Source organism: Trichophyton verrucosum (assembly GCF_000151505.1).
Source record: "Trichophyton verrucosum HKI 0517 chromosome Unknown contig00123_1.f1.exp, whole genome shotgun sequence".
In the NCBI taxonomy this organism is placed as follows: domain Eukaryota; kingdom Fungi; phylum Ascomycota; class Eurotiomycetes; order Onygenales; family Arthrodermataceae; genus Trichophyton; species Trichophyton verrucosum.
The window spans coordinates 15,761-29,927 of NW_003315553.1; the positions used below are offsets into that span (position 1 = coordinate 15,761).

At 51.8% G+C, this 14,167-nt stretch overlaps 8 protein-coding genes across 8 annotated transcripts; 5 read left to right on the top strand and 3 right to left on the bottom strand.

The window, feature by feature from the left end:
• Positions 1–1,559: 1,559 nt before the first annotated feature.
• Positions 1,560–3,725, bottom strand: TRV_01633 (uncharacterized protein; the record flags this gene model as incomplete). The annotated part of the gene is made up of 2 exons (XM_003024154.1): positions 1,560–2,803; positions 2,888–3,725. The coding sequence occupies 2 exons, from the start codon at positions 3,723–3,725 to the stop codon at positions 1,560–1,562; spliced, it is 2,082 nt and encodes a 693-aa protein (XP_003024200.1).
• Positions 3,726–3,792: 67 nt separating this feature from the next.
• Positions 3,793–4,222, top strand: TRV_01634 (uncharacterized protein; the record flags this gene model as incomplete). Its single annotated transcript, XM_003024155.1, has 2 exons — positions 3,793–3,883; positions 3,906–4,222. The coding sequence occupies 2 exons, from the start codon at positions 3,793–3,795 to the stop codon at positions 4,220–4,222; spliced, it is 408 nt and encodes a 135-aa protein (XP_003024201.1).
• Positions 4,223–4,507: 285 nt separating this feature from the next.
• On the bottom strand, positions 4,508–4,933 carry TRV_01635 (uncharacterized protein; the record flags this gene model as incomplete). The annotated part of the gene is made up of 2 exons (XM_003024156.1): positions 4,508–4,649; positions 4,695–4,933. 2 exons carry the CDS (start codon positions 4,931–4,933, stop codon positions 4,508–4,510), a joined length of 381 nt encoding a protein of 126 aa, XP_003024202.1.
• A 64-nt stretch (positions 4,934–4,997) lies between these two features.
• Positions 4,998–5,252, top strand: TRV_01636 (uncharacterized protein; the record flags this gene model as incomplete). The annotated part of the gene is made up of 1 exon (XM_003024157.1): positions 4,998–5,252. One exon carries the CDS (start codon positions 4,998–5,000, stop codon positions 5,250–5,252), a length of 255 nt encoding a protein of 84 aa, XP_003024203.1.
• Positions 5,253–5,924: 672 nt separating this feature from the next.
• Positions 5,925–7,313, top strand: TRV_01637 (uncharacterized protein; the record flags this gene model as incomplete). Its single annotated transcript, XM_003024158.1, has 1 exon — positions 5,925–7,313. The coding sequence occupies one exon, from the start codon at positions 5,925–5,927 to the stop codon at positions 7,311–7,313; it is 1,389 nt and encodes a 462-aa protein (XP_003024204.1).
• A 1,330-nt stretch (positions 7,314–8,643) lies between these two features.
• TRV_01638 (uncharacterized protein) lies at positions 8,644–9,105 on the top strand (the record flags this gene model as incomplete). Its single annotated transcript, XM_003024159.1, has 1 exon — positions 8,644–9,105. One exon carries the CDS (start codon positions 8,644–8,646, stop codon positions 9,103–9,105), a length of 462 nt encoding a protein of 153 aa, XP_003024205.1.
• Positions 9,106–9,607: 502 nt separating this feature from the next.
• Positions 9,608–9,976, top strand: TRV_01639 (uncharacterized protein; the record flags this gene model as incomplete). The annotated part of the gene is made up of 1 exon (XM_003024160.1): positions 9,608–9,976. One exon carries the CDS (start codon positions 9,608–9,610, stop codon positions 9,974–9,976), a length of 369 nt encoding a protein of 122 aa, XP_003024206.1.
• Positions 9,977–10,124: 148 nt separating this feature from the next.
• Positions 10,125–13,327, bottom strand: TRV_01640 (uncharacterized protein; the record flags this gene model as incomplete). Its single annotated transcript, XM_003024161.1, has 3 exons — positions 10,125–10,688; positions 10,752–11,398; positions 11,464–13,327. 3 exons carry the CDS (start codon positions 13,325–13,327, stop codon positions 10,125–10,127), a joined length of 3,075 nt encoding a protein of 1,024 aa, XP_003024207.1.
• Positions 13,328–14,167: the final 840 nt, after the last annotated feature.

A 14,167-nucleotide genomic window follows, 5' to 3' on the forward strand; every position in this document is an offset into this window, starting at 1 on the left:
CTGATGCCCCATATTATTGGAGCGGCCCGCCGCCCCCAGACTGGCCAGCAGTTAGCTAGCTAGTTACCTACATATGAGATGTGGAATATGACTCCTAAAATATGTACGGAGCAAAGGGAGAAAAAAAGAAAGACGGATTCCAGCTCGGACATAAGTTACGGCGAGACCCCCCTTAGTGCGACATTTCGGCCTGTCTACGCCCGTATCCAATCGAACTAACTTGAGCTGCCAGGCATACTCTTGTATAAAATGGGCAACTATATGTGGAGATCGATCGCCCGTAAGCAACGAACGTACGACCGGAGCCGAGTTCTTCTGCCTATAGCAAAGGGTCTCTATAACATGGCCAGACTGTGAAACATCATCCAATTCTATTCCTTTCTTTTTTTTTTTTTTGCACGTCTTGCCTTCTCCTTAAACCACCTGGCCTCAGGGCCGCTGGGGAGTAGAGGCATGTAACTAAATATAACTATTCAGTTAGTTATATAAAAAAAGGGTTGGGTGGGAGAAAGCTGTATCCTCTCTTCGCCTGTGTCTTCCTTCTTTACAGTTCCATCCCACACACCGTCACCGTCACTATCATCAACCGACCAACCAGCCAACCAGCCAACCTCATGTTTCGACCCAATTCCCATTTCCACACCTTCACCAGAACACCAATGTCTGCAAGATACGAACGAGGCAGATCCAGAGAGATTCATGAGATAAAACAGAAAAGGAAAAAAATAAAAAGGGGGGGACGAGAATAAGTGGTAGGTAGGGAGATAGGTAGGTAGGTTGGTAGATAGATAAAGGCGAGGTAACATAGAATGAACAAGAAAGGCCATCATACCACCCTCTTTGACTTCGATTACAAAAAAAAAAACAGACAGACCAGCTAGCCAGCTATGAGGATAGTTGGCAAGGAGAAGGACAAGGCAAAAAAGTGAAGAAAAGGGAGAAAAAAAGGAGTAATGAAGACAAGGCGATGAAATAGAGAGCAAGAGAAGTAAAACAAGGTACAGCAATATCACCACGCCGTGTTAAGAAAAGGAGAAAGAAGCAAACAATGGACAATGGTTTCCAAGAGCAGAGACCCGAGGAAGCGAGGAATGCGTGACTAAGAGACGTGAATAGGAAAGAAAGCAGGGGAGAATACAGCAGATGCAAGAGGAACAAGGGGACAAGAGCTGAGTTGAAGGTCAGGGCGAGTACAGAGAAAGAGGAAGCGGAAGCGGACGGGCGAGATATGGGACGAAAGGGGGAGGGACCAGGGGAAGAACAGTGAAACTCGCGGCAGAGATTCCGAAATAAGAGTAAGATGACGATATGATGATGATGAACATGGGAAGCAAGAAAAAAGGGGGAGAAGAACAATAAGAGAGACGAGGAAATAGAAAGGACCAAACGACTTAAGCACCCTAGCTCCATCCGTTGAAAAGATATAGCTTTGCACAACCTTTCCCTCACCCCCCCCCAAAAAAAAAGAAACAGGAAGAAAAGAATATAAAAAAAAGACGAAGAAAACATTCACGCTGTGCCTCCTCTTACTCTCTTGTTTAACTCGATGCCAACCAACACTATCCGCGAGCTCGATCCTTATCACGATCTCGTTGCGGGCCAAAGTCGACCTCAACTACCTTCCCTTTCTTGTTCTTGACCGAAAACTCTGCCATCAACGCCAGATGGTCGCTTGGGAAATGGTAGTTGGGGAAGCCAGGGACACGCTGCAGGTATTCCTTGTCCACTTCTCCGAGCAGTCCGGTGACTTGCAGCAGATTGGAGGAGTACCAGATGTAATCGATGACATCGGTGAAGCCTGGCGTGTAGTTGGTGAAGGAGAGCTCGCCTATGGCAGAGTAGGCTGACTTGAGGGTGAAGGGATGTGTCATGCCTTGGCGCGTGAGGTTGCCATATAGACGATCTCGGAGGTCAGGATGTTCTTCCTCTAGGCGGCCGTGGGCGAGAAGGTTGTAGACCGCGGAGGATGGGCGGGAGTTAAAGTCGCCGCATACCAAGATCGGAATTTGAGATGGGCTGCTGTACTCGACGGACGGAGACGGCTCAACAGGCGTGGGCGGGCTGGTGTTTTCGCTGTTGTTCGTCTCGTCCTCTGGCTCGGAGAAGCGGAATGCTGTCTTGTCTGTGCATGGAGGTATTTTGATGAACTTCTCGGCAAGCTGCGTGACTTCTTCCATCATGATGGCTGATTGAACGAGCTTGACATCTTTGTACGCAGGATCCCAGTAGATGTGCGCGTTGACTACAATGATACGCTCTCCGGACATGCGGTTCTCGAGATAGACGACAACGGCAATGTTGTCCTTTTGCCACAACCTGTTATAGATGTCGTCCTGGCCCTTGGCGTCGGGTCGTCGTACTGCGGTTTGGCCGAAGTGAATCATCGCCTTCTCGAGGAGGATGTACTTGCTTCCCTTGAAGAAAGTGGCGCAACCATCGACGACCTTGGCTTCTTCTTCGCTCATACCTTGGGCGCGACCCTTTGGCCAGTATACGCCCTTGTAATCGTTGTACGCCAGCTGTTCCCTGAAGAAACCATGGTAGCTGCCTTGGTCGACTTCCTGCAGGCAGACAATGTCGGCGTCCTGGCCTCTGATTTCGCTGAGAAGAAGGTCACGACGGAGCTCCCAGGCGAGTGCTTTGGATGGAGCATATCCGTACTGCTGGTGTGTAGCATATCGATCGCACAGAGTGTTGTACGTAAGCACAGTAAACTTGTCATGCGGGTTCTTCGACGAGCCGCGGCCGCTTTCGTCCAAAACAATCCAGTCTCGGTCAGACGGAGGCATTGGCACTACCCATGCTATTAGTAAAACAGTGACATATCATTTTCATGTTTTAAAAAAGGCGTTAATCGAAAGGGGAAAAAGGATTAAGAGTATCCCACCTGGCGTCTCTTCCTTGAGGTACTTGATAAGTGCCTTTGTTCCCTCCTGCATGATGCGCGACTTGAGCACATCGTTTAACGGGTTCCCCTCGACGCCGAGGGTTTCAAGTTCGCAGAGATAGCCCATCTCGAACGGAAGAGTTTGTAGATTGTTGTCGAAAAGAAGAAGCCTCTTCAGGTTAGTTAACATGCCAATCTCTTCTGGGATCTCCGTAAGCTCGTTGCTAGACACGTCCAGGTGGGTGAGGTTCTTGAGCTGGCCGATCTTGCGAGGAAGAGTTTTGAGCTTGTTGTGGTTGAGGTAGAGCTTGTCGAGGAAGGCATAGTGGAAGAGGCCATCGGAGAGAGCGCGAAGACCCTGGCCACCAAAGTCAATGGCCATCCAGTCCTGGCGGCGGGTTTCCTTTACGGCCACAGCGCGATTACGGTCCTCGGTGCCGTTTTCATTGGAATCGTTTTGATGGGAGGATAGCTGGATACCCTTGGTCTGCTGGGCGACGGATCTGGCATAGTAGTGGGGGGAATTGGCCTGTCTGGATTCGGCGGCAAGCTGTAGCTGCTGCTGCCAGTGCTCGTTCATGGGCTCGTCAATCTCGTCTTCGAGGTTAGCGGAGGAGCCGTTTTGCAGGTGGGAGGGGGTAAAATGCTGAGCAGCGGCGTTGGAGAGAGCACCGGCGGAGTAGCTGTGTTGCTGGTGCGAGAGAACCGGGTTTGATTGCGAGTGAGGGGCGTGGTGTTGTTGCTGCTGCTGTTGTTGCTGCTGTTGTTGTTGCTGCTGCGTCTGCTGTTGGGGATGTTGCGGGTGCTGGCCGGGATGCTGAAACTTTTGCATGGGCATGTCAAACCGCTGGTGACCCTGAGCACCGTTGAGCATGACCGGCTGCCCCTGGTGGCCCTGGGAGTACATGGTGAACGAGTTGATGGCGGGAGACTGGTTGATTGGCGGCGAGCGCGACGGCGAGGGCGTGTCCGGGTTGAACTTTAGCCTACCGGTGGGTGAGCTGGTCCCGTTTCGTAGAAGGTGGCGTTGGTGAGCTTGGTGGTGCTGCGAGGGCTGCTGTTGATGCTGTTGGGACTGTTGTTGTTGTTGCTGGGTCTGCTGCTGCTGCTGTTGTTGCTGTTGAGATTGGTTCTGGAAGTAAAACTGCCCGGCCCCAGGCTGGAACCGGTAGGGACCATCTGCCATTTAACGAGGCAGATGAGACCGAGGATGTGTGCTGGCGGGCGGTGGAGGGGGTAGCTGGCGTAGCTGGCGTAGCAGCAGCAGGTGTCCGGACAGAGAGACGGGCGGCGTGGCGGGAGTTCGAGCTTGCGGTCTTCGTCTCTTCAACATGAGGGCCCAGCGAGCGGAACCTCCACTGGCAGGGAAGAAGGGAAGCTTGCGGCCAACCGTCAGAAAGGACCGCCCTTCTTCTACAACGCTCGTCTGTTCAGGTCCTTCTGCCTCTTTCTGGCGTCTGTCTGTCTGTCTGTCTGCACCGAGGGCCAGTCCGGAGGCACAGCCGCAGCAAGGGGAGTCTCGAGCAGGTTGGCTGGGACGGGGACGGGCTTGGTCAGAAGGACGAGCAGCAGCGGGATGGGGGCCAGGGGAGGGAGTCCGGCAGCGCTTACATCTGTCAGTCAGTCAGTCAGTGGTGTTTCTTCCGGCGCCTGTCGATGCGAGTCTCTTTTGTCTTCGTCTTCTTCGTCTTTATTCTTCTTCTTCTTCTTTCTTCTTCGTCGTCGTCGTCGTCGTTTCGTTTCTTTTTGCTTGTTTTTTTGCCTTGAAAAGTCGAAGGTGGGAGTCGGTCACGTGGAGTCACCTGACATGACGCTGAAGAAGCTAAAAAAAAAGGCAAAAAAGACAAAAAAGACGAAGAAAGGGATATAAAAAGGTATAAAAGGATAAAAAAGATGAAAAAAGATGAAAAAAAGATACATGGAAGGAGAGGAAGTGATGGCCAGAGAATGCAGGCTATATACACAAAGAGCAGTGAATGCATGGGAGGCGGCGGTGGACAGTGATGGAAGGACTCCCTTGGTGGCGCAGTCAGCCTGCTCTTCCATCTAGTTAGTTAAAGGTAACTACCAGCTGCTGCCTGGAAGAAAAGACGAAGAAGACGTAGAAGTCATGGAAGCAGACATGGAAGGCCTCGAAGCAGGCCTGGAAGACTCGAAGGCAGGGAGGGAGATCTCAGCCTGGGACTCTCTGCTGGCCGGTGGAAGGACATGGCCATGGCAGCCAGCAGGGGACACCCTCTATAGATGGCTCTTCTTCTTCTCCTACTACTATTCTTCTACTACTATTCTCTCTCTCCTTCTTCCACTGCTACTACTTCTACTTCTACTTCTACTTCGTATCTACAGAGTGCTAGACCTGCTGTGATACAAAGACCAATTCAAAGGCCAATGCGAGACAGCTCAGGATGGCCGCTACTAGTGACCGTCGACGGTTGACTAGGCCGCCCACGCCTCGAAAGCGAGTTCTGCGACTGGTAAACAGACAGCTGGAGAACGGCAGCAGGCGGTAAATAGGCTAGCTGATCGGTGGTCCGTTATATAACTTGACGAAGATGCGAACGAATATCAGGACCGCCAAAGGGGGGTGAAGCTCCTGGCCCGTCCCAGCTCCATAAAGCAATATAAATACTCTATCCAGTCCGTATTTTCATACTCCGTACTCTTCGCCTCTCTCCCTATCGGTCCCTGTCTATCTCTGCCTGTATCTCTGTTCTCCCAGGCCTCGTCTCACCTGCGTCTCTCCCTCGATATCAACCCCTGACGCCGGCTATTACATACAGAATACTCTCTACCTGCTGCCTCCAAGGAGCGAGCAAACAGCCGGCCCAACCCTCCCAGGCTGGGGGACCGAGAGATACGAAGCAGCAGCAGACCGACAGACAAGGCCATCAGAGTCTCCCTGCAGGCGTTACTTATCTTGCCCTTCTTCACCCCCTTTTTTTCGCCCCCAGGGCAAGGGTAGTTTGACTTGGTAACTCTAAGCAAAAAAAAATAAAAAAAATAAAATAAAAAATAAAATAAAAACTTCGCACTAGGGATGGCCGTTCCCCCAGCGGGAGGCGGCTCGAACACCAGCGGCGGCGGCAACACCACGACGACGACGACGACGACGACCACAGCGACCACCACCACCACCACCGGCAGCAGCAATAACAATAATAACAACAACAACAACTCGACCTACAACTACAGCAGCAGCGAGGTCCGGCACTACAACTACAACCACCACTACCAGTACACTCCGCCCACTCTCGTCTCGGCCGTCGACTTCAAACATGTCTTCCTCCCTCACGCACCTATGATGTCGATTCCAGCCCTAGATCCGCTTCCTGCTGGCGGCGGCTCGCCCTCGTCTGCCTCCCTCAACAACACAGACTACACCACATACCCGCTCGGCAAGCAGAATGGACGGACCTATCTGCGCGACCCGGAGAGCACCTATCCGCTGCCCTGCGACGTGCCCGAGATCCACCGGCAGTCCCTCCACTCCCTCATCGTCATGACCGTCTGGGGAGGGCCCTTCTGCTCCCCGACCACCGCAGACAACCCGCCCAAGAAGGTCCTCGAGCTCGGCTGTGGCTCTGGCCTGTGGACGAGTGCCTGCCACGAGTACTTTGCCAACCGCGGACAGACAGACATCTCCTTTACCGGTCTCGATATCATCAGTCTGGCGCCGGACCTGCAGCACAAGCAGGGCGTGGACTGGCAGTTCAAGAAGCACGATCTACGGAAAAATACCCTACCTTTTGCAGACGAGAGCTTCGACTTTGTCTTCATCAAGGATGTCTCGCTCTGCGGGCCCATGTCGGATCTCAAGGCGGACGGGACGCTGTCGGAGCCGTTGCGGGTGCTCAAGTCGGGCGGCGTGCTCGAGATCTGGGACTCAGACATGGTCTACAGGACCCTGCTGCCTAACCCGCCCGTGGCCCCGGGCAAGCTGTCCGAGGAGTACCAGGAACAGGCTGAGATTACCGGTACATACACCATCTCGTCCGCTACCCCTTTCACCAACGCCCAGAACAAATACCTCAACGACTACAACACCTGGATACAAAAGGCCTTTGAAGCCCGCAAGCTCAATACCATGCCCTGCGCCACTATCGGGCTCGCCTTCTCGTCCGAGGCTGAGTCGTTTCAGAGCTCTGGCAGCAGGCGTGTTGCCATCCCGCTCGGCGAGGTCAAATGGGAGCAGAAGCAGAACGGCAAGCCCCTGACGGCCGACCAGATGGCCCTGCGCCAGACAACCCTGCTCACCGTCGTCCAGCTGATCGAGAGCATGGAGCCCTTGCTCATGGAGGCCAGCGGCAAGGGCCAGGCCGAATGGGATCGCTGGTGGACTGGCATGACTACCGACCTGATGCAGAAGGGAGGCGTCGCAAGTGGCGAATGTCTGGAAATCGGCGCCTGGTGGGGACGAAAGAAGTAACTTGCTCTTCTTCTTCTTCTTCTTCTTCCTCCTCCTCTCTTTCTGTCTTTCTGTCTTTCTTCTCCGTCTTCTCACCTCCCACCCAGATCAAATTAAACCATTACGCCCAAAAAAAGACTACCACCCTATACACGCCGTCGGCTTCAGTTCCGACCCTTCAATTTCGACTTCAACTTCACCGCTCAGTTGCTTGTTGTCTGGTAACGCTTCTTCAGCGTCCGATACCGTTTCAGGTAATATCTGCATATCACACATTAGCACGGCGGCACTTCTTACTTGCTTTGTTGTCTTGTTTGTTTTTTACTATCACCAGCTCAAAGGGAGGGTTCTGTGAACGGAAACGGAAATGGGGATATCTGGAACGACCAAAAAAAAATATGCTGAGGTTCAAACGGGGTGTATATCACAATAGACGTCAGGAGTGGTTTTTTCCCCCCTCTTGTTTTGTTTCCTTTTCTTGCTCGGGTGGATAGGAGTATATAGGCAAGGCGGGAGGTTGCATTGTATTTATGTATGGATGTCTGACGACCCTGGGACTATACGCGGAGTATATAATTTGCTTGAATAAATTCAACTTACAAGGCTTCGACTTCTATTATAATGTCAGAAGAAACGCATGAAAAAGTGACCCGGAAATAGCACAAGATCGTACACACACCTTTCTTCACAAACTCAGCTCTCTCTATGCCCTTTTTGATTTCGGCTTCGTCGGTGATGTGCGCCTGGCTGGCAAAGGCCCGGTGCAGCCGGTCTCGGAAATATGCGTATCCAAGAGGATAATCTCGACCCAGGAAGAGGAGTTCTGCTCCAGCAACATCACATTAGCCTGTCTCCTTCTCCCCGCAGACCATTCCTTATGCCGGCTGGTCACCTTTATAGACCTTCACCACCTGGTGTCTTAACGAGCTCATCCTGTCCCAGCAGCCCAAGTGGGTTATCTAGAGAGATGCCCTGCTGCAAAAGACTGACGTTGAAGTAAGCCTGCTGCTAGCGTCCGACCTGCATAAGCCTGCTACCGCTGCCCTGGCGTCCTAAGCTGATCCTTCGTCTCCTCGTCCGGTGTCCTTGTCTCTTCTCTTTCTTTGTCCGGTCTCCATCCTCCGTCCTCCTCGTCGTCCTCTTCCTTCGCCGTCAACAAATCCCCAAACGCCCGCGCCAAGTCACGTGCCGCTTAGTTAGCTTTGACCCCCAAACTCCGGGCCATAAAGCCGAGGGCCGGCAAAACCAAGCACCTACTTGCCCACAAGAAAGACACAAACAGGAGAGAGAGAAAGCGAGCGATTGATAGCTTCTAGCAGTCTCCAGGGAGCGTAGGAGCAAAGTACCAGACATGTCTTCATCGATGAACCTGGCGAGGAAGTCGCTTCTCGCTCGCAGCGCTCCCAGCTCGCCATTGGTCAGCAGCATACCCAGCTTGTCTTCTCCAGGCCGATGCTCTATCCCTGCTCTATCTCGAGCCTCTCATTCCCATACAGCCCATAGGCCAGCATCCAAATCTAATAATACCCAGCTTGATCCGCGATGGCTTTCAAACATAAAAAGGCGTATTGGGAAATGCATTGCTTTTGGTATGAAGCAGGATCTAGTGCCGGCTGCCGGAGGGGTGCTGGAGGAGATAGCACGGAACTGGAGGGAGCTAGTCGCGGGCAGCGAGGGATTCTTGACCGGTGAGAAGTACTGTGGTCTTCACAGGCATAATGTCGTCTGGGGCGAGATGGTGAGTTCCACTGCATTATCTTCTACTTTCTTTGTTTTTTACCCCCCTTCTCCTTTTCACGTAACTATCGGTTGAGTATGGATGGTTTGTACTGATTTACGGTTACCTTTCTAGGATTCCATGGTAAGATACCCGCTTTCCCTTGATTATATGATATAGCCGTTCCAGCAGCCTTGGATCATCTGCTCTTAATTTGTATTATGAATGATCTTCTAATCAGTGTGCTGCTATATTCGCTTTTCCGGAAATAGGGTATGCATCATATACTAACTCGTTCACTATCATCCCCATAAAGGGAGCAAACTAACGTACGAAATAGGCCATGTGAATAACGTCATGTATGTCCGCTATGCAGAGACAGGCCGTGTAAATTGGTCCCGCAACATAGCGCTCCACCACGACCCCGAAAACAGCAAGGAATGGTCGCAGCTCATGGGCTCCACGAGCATAGGCTACATATTAAAGAGCATCAAGGTGGACTTTAAATTCGTGCGTATACCCATTTAACACATCTACCAATGTACAAACGAAGTTAAAAAACCACCAACTAACCTACACCTGTAACATTCAGCCCATGATGTTCCCAGACCAAATCAGCGTCTATCACAAACTATCAAACGAACCACCGGCACCGAATGATCCGAATCCAAGCCACTTCTCCAACCTCCATCTTGACGTGCTGATCATGTCTGAAGCCAAGCAGCGTCCTGCTGCTCGATGTGAGGAAGACGTAGTGTTATACGATTACAAGATTGCAAAGAAATTGAACATCTTGCCTACATGGATGTTGGTGCAGTATCGGAAGCTTTGGGAGGCGCAAGAAGCTGCTAAGAAGGCGAATAGGGAGAAAGTCAGGGATATTGAAAGGAGGGTAAGGGAGTTAGAGGTTGGTAAATGGGATAGGGAGGGTGCTGTCGAGAGTATGGGTTCTGCTGCCAGCAGCTAGCCAGTATATTACATGATGTATATAAATAGACCCCTTTTGGTTGATGTTGATGGGCGGATCGATGTCTGATTTGATGCGTATATGATATCTAGAGAGAGCAAGATACGTGCTCCTTACAATGCACAGGTCCAAAGTATTAACTTATTTATTATATAATTGGTAACTGCTCTATAACCTCACCCTGTCTTGGAGCTACGTATGAAGCCTGGTTACCGTGGCCGTGAACCGGAGTATGAGGATGGGCATGAGACAGCGCAGCTGCAGGAATATGAACAGGAGCCGGAGCCAAAGCTGGAGAGGATGTAACTCCCGTCCCGTATGGCAGGAACTGTCGCATCCCATTAGGCGCGTACCGATACATCCCCATACTTCCACCTGCGGTGATGATAGCCCGATCATCTTCGATGATTGCAGCTCGCTCGATATACCATGGCGTAATCGGTACGCCATTCGGAGTAAGTATTTGCATATGAATTCGAAGGCTTTCGCGAACTTCGACTTCAATTTCGACTCCGTTGCTGGTTTCTGTTGCGAACTCTACCGGTATATTCTGCTCTACACCGGCGTAGGTGAGCGGGTTATAATTCAACCTATACAGATCGGATCTGAATATGTTTTGGATATTACCCGCCGGTTCACTTGCAATTTCAACATCAATGAAGAGGTTAGGATCACCACCGCATGCAGGAATCAGACGAAATCTCGCTGGAACCTGGTTGGAGCATTAATACTCTCATCTTATATCCATTCAAGATGAGAAGGGCTGGAAGCATACCTTAGGGACAAAAGCTCCAGGCAAGTAGCTGTTATAAATGGCTGATTGGGCCATTTGCATCTGAGCTTGTTGTTCACGTTCAGCTAGGTCCTGAGCATTGGTAGAGGAAACGATGCGTTCATGTTGGGCAGTTAGACGGTTAAGACGGCTCTGAAGACGTTCTCTCTTTTGTACGGCAGACGCGAGCTCTGCTTCAGAGGATGTAACGGCTTTCGCCATGTTGGATTTAGCGTCCTCAACCTCCTGTCTGAGTGTCTTCAGCTTTGACGTCTCCGCTTCGATAACAGCCTTTCGGGCGTTCCATTCCTCCAGCTCGGTACCGGCACCGGATAAATTTTCGAGTTTCTCAAGCTGAGCTTCAATCCCGGCGGTTGCATCTTCAGTTTGTCGAATGGTTCGTTCGAGCTGAAGGGAGCGTTGCCTTTGGCGGCTTTCGTCTCCACCACTCAATAACCTGTGGGTCAAGCCATCTAGCTCACGTTTGACTTTGGACAGATGAAGCTTGTGGTTGTTCCTTGAGCGTTTGAGACGGGAGCGGCGTTCGTTTAATTTAGCTTCAGCATTGACTATCGAGTTCTTGATAGTAGTTGATGGTGACGAAGGCCGTAGAGACTGCTGTGGGGATACGGCGACAGGAGGAGTAATGACTACAGCGCTTTGTTTAGCAGGGCAAGCTGAAAAGAGTGTGGGTTGTATGAAATAAGCGACTCACCTTGATCTGTGACGGGTGCTGACGGCGTCTTGACGCTCACAACACAGACTTCCTCGTTTGTATCAACACACACAAAGCTACAGGTATATGTGCAGTCCGGCGCTAATCCGGAAATCTCTCCTCTCCAGTGAGCAATCGGAGAATCCTTGGAGCTATCAGTCACCTTGGAAAGCGAAACGGGGGCCCAATGTGCGCCGTTGACAAGAACATAAAACGGCCCTGCAGCTCCATAAGCGGCGCCTTCAGCTACGGCGTCTTCACTGATATTAAAGTCATTCGCAGCAAATTCAATAGTTGAGGTATCAACACCAGTAATCCAAATAAATGCGTTGTCAGGAGACACGCCATCCAAGTCATCTTCCGAGGTAGGGGCATTAGGAGAGTACCAGTTACAATTCCGGGATCGTTCATATTCTCTAGTGACAGTAAATTTTGTGCTAGCCAAAGCGGCCCAAAAAGGTTGTATCCTTCTCGCCTCGTTGGCTTGACGACGTCGTTTTTTAGCAGTGGAGACGCGTTCCTTTGCATCTTTCAAACTAGAACTTGGCTGTGCAGGTTCAGATGAAATTCCAGATGATAGAGCGGTTGAAGGTTCAATAGAGGAGATATCAGGTAATGTAGGCGTTCCAGCAGCAGAAGTATCCGTGGCTGACCTTTCGCTACTTTTGGCGCGGGGAGAAGACCGATTCTTGGCCATTGATCGTCGAGCCATGGCAGTTCCAGCCTGAGCCAAAATATGTACTGCAAGGAGGCTTCCTATCCAGCTAGGAGGTGAGGAGCTATCTTGACGCCGAAACTCTGCGGGTATCAGGTACGAATACTTTGCAACTGTTTCAGGAGAAAGAAGCTTTGCTGAAAACAAGTGGCCAAGCAGGAAGGTCTGTATCCCTTCACTTCGTAAGAGGTGTACGATAAGCACCATGGAGACACAGAAGGTGTTGACACCTCCGGTGCCTCCCGAGCTTCCGGCACCCAAGGCAATGGCTACCTGAACATGAGCGAGATCAATAGCAAAGTTCTTTGCCCAATTCCACATAAACAAGCCCCATACAAGAAGACAAAACCCGTCCATTGCAATCATTGTACTTAGCGAGGGAGTTCCGGCAGGTCCTTGGAAGATGTCAAAATTCGAGGTCAGAGTCCCGGTAGAGACACCGGCGGGTAGCATGAACGTCATGGAAGCGTAGAGAAACTGGACCAGGGTCAAAACGATGGGAGGCAGCTGTAGCAGGAGAATGAGAATGGCGATTGTATCGGACGTGGGACAGGCCTTGAGGATCGTCGAAGCAAGGACTAACGGATTGACGCCTTTACGGGCGGAATGGGCCTTTTTCACAGTTGGAGCCATCCTATCCGCTCGACGGGAGAAATGTTCGTTGAGCCGGTCTCCAGCTACAATACAGGTTGCAGCTGAGTAGGTATGATGGCCATTCGGTGCCATGGCGACATCTCCTCCAACACTAGTGCTGCTAACCAAGGCGTGACCGTTGCTTCCATTAACCTGAGCACCTCCGCTTACACGCCCGCCTGTTTCTTTCTTGGTCACACCGCCCATACCACCATTCGAAGAACCATAGCTATTTTCCAGTTGGCCATCGAGGTTCTGCAGAGTCCTGGCGGAGGCGTAGGGGGAAGACGACGAGGCAGCGGTTACGGAGGGAGAAATAGAAGCTGCTGCTACTTCTGCTCTCGAAGCAGTAGCGGGAGGAGTCGTAGATGGAGTGGGAGGTGTATTGCTGGAGGCCTGGTGGAATCCGTTAGGAAGGCCATTCAGATGGCCATTAGATTTTTGTTTGGCGAGCTTCTTCCCTGGCAAGGCACGGCCTGACTCGCTGCGCTGTCCGTGGTGGTTCTTCCTAGCCATGGATTACCTATCCGCGGGCGCTAGGTGCTGTCGATGAGCCCAAATCCACCTTGGCGAGGGTTAGCCAGAGTGAAAAGGGCTGCGAGGCCACCTGCGGCCCAAGAGGCAGAGTCTGGATGTTACGATCGAGAGGGGGACCGGGGGGGAGGGTTAATTGGCAGATGGGCGTGCCTTAGAGAGCGGCGGCCATCCTTTAGCCAGAAAGGAGGGAGAAGAGCGAGCGGAGAGGAGCAGAGGAGAGGAGTCAGAGGCAGGCAAAAGTGAGGCCGGAAAAAAAGCAGTGAGTGAGTGAGCAAGTGAGTGAGAAAGGCTGGCCCAGCGCTCGTTTCGGATTTCACAAGATGCTTTTTTTCCCTTCAGACTTTCTCGGCGGCGCGCTTGCGGTGAAAAAAAGGTAAGCGCTGACTAAGGAGAAGCACCAATAGCGCGTGTTTATTTGCTGAGTCAGCACAGCCGCAGACCTTATTTTATCGACATCAAAACGACGTGCGATAAATAAGAAATAAAAACAAGGCGAGTGAGGCGAGATGAGAAGCGGCGGCGGCGGGAGGAGAGCGCCGTTGCTCTGTCCAAGGGGCCGAATTGGGGGGGACCAGTTGCTTTCACCCTGGCCCGTTGTCCCTCTGGCCGAGCTGACTCCTTTTTGCTGCAGTGTCAGAAGTAGGAGGATGACACACTTCCCGCTTCTTCCTTCAGCTTTTTGGCTAGGCAGAGGCGGATGCGCCGGGAGGCTCTTCTGCTACTTGACTCCTGCTCCTTACTCCTTCGCAGCGCCCCCTGCTCTCCCCTGTTCATGTTCTACAGCGCGCCCTGACCCCTTTTCTGCTCGTCTGCCCGCTC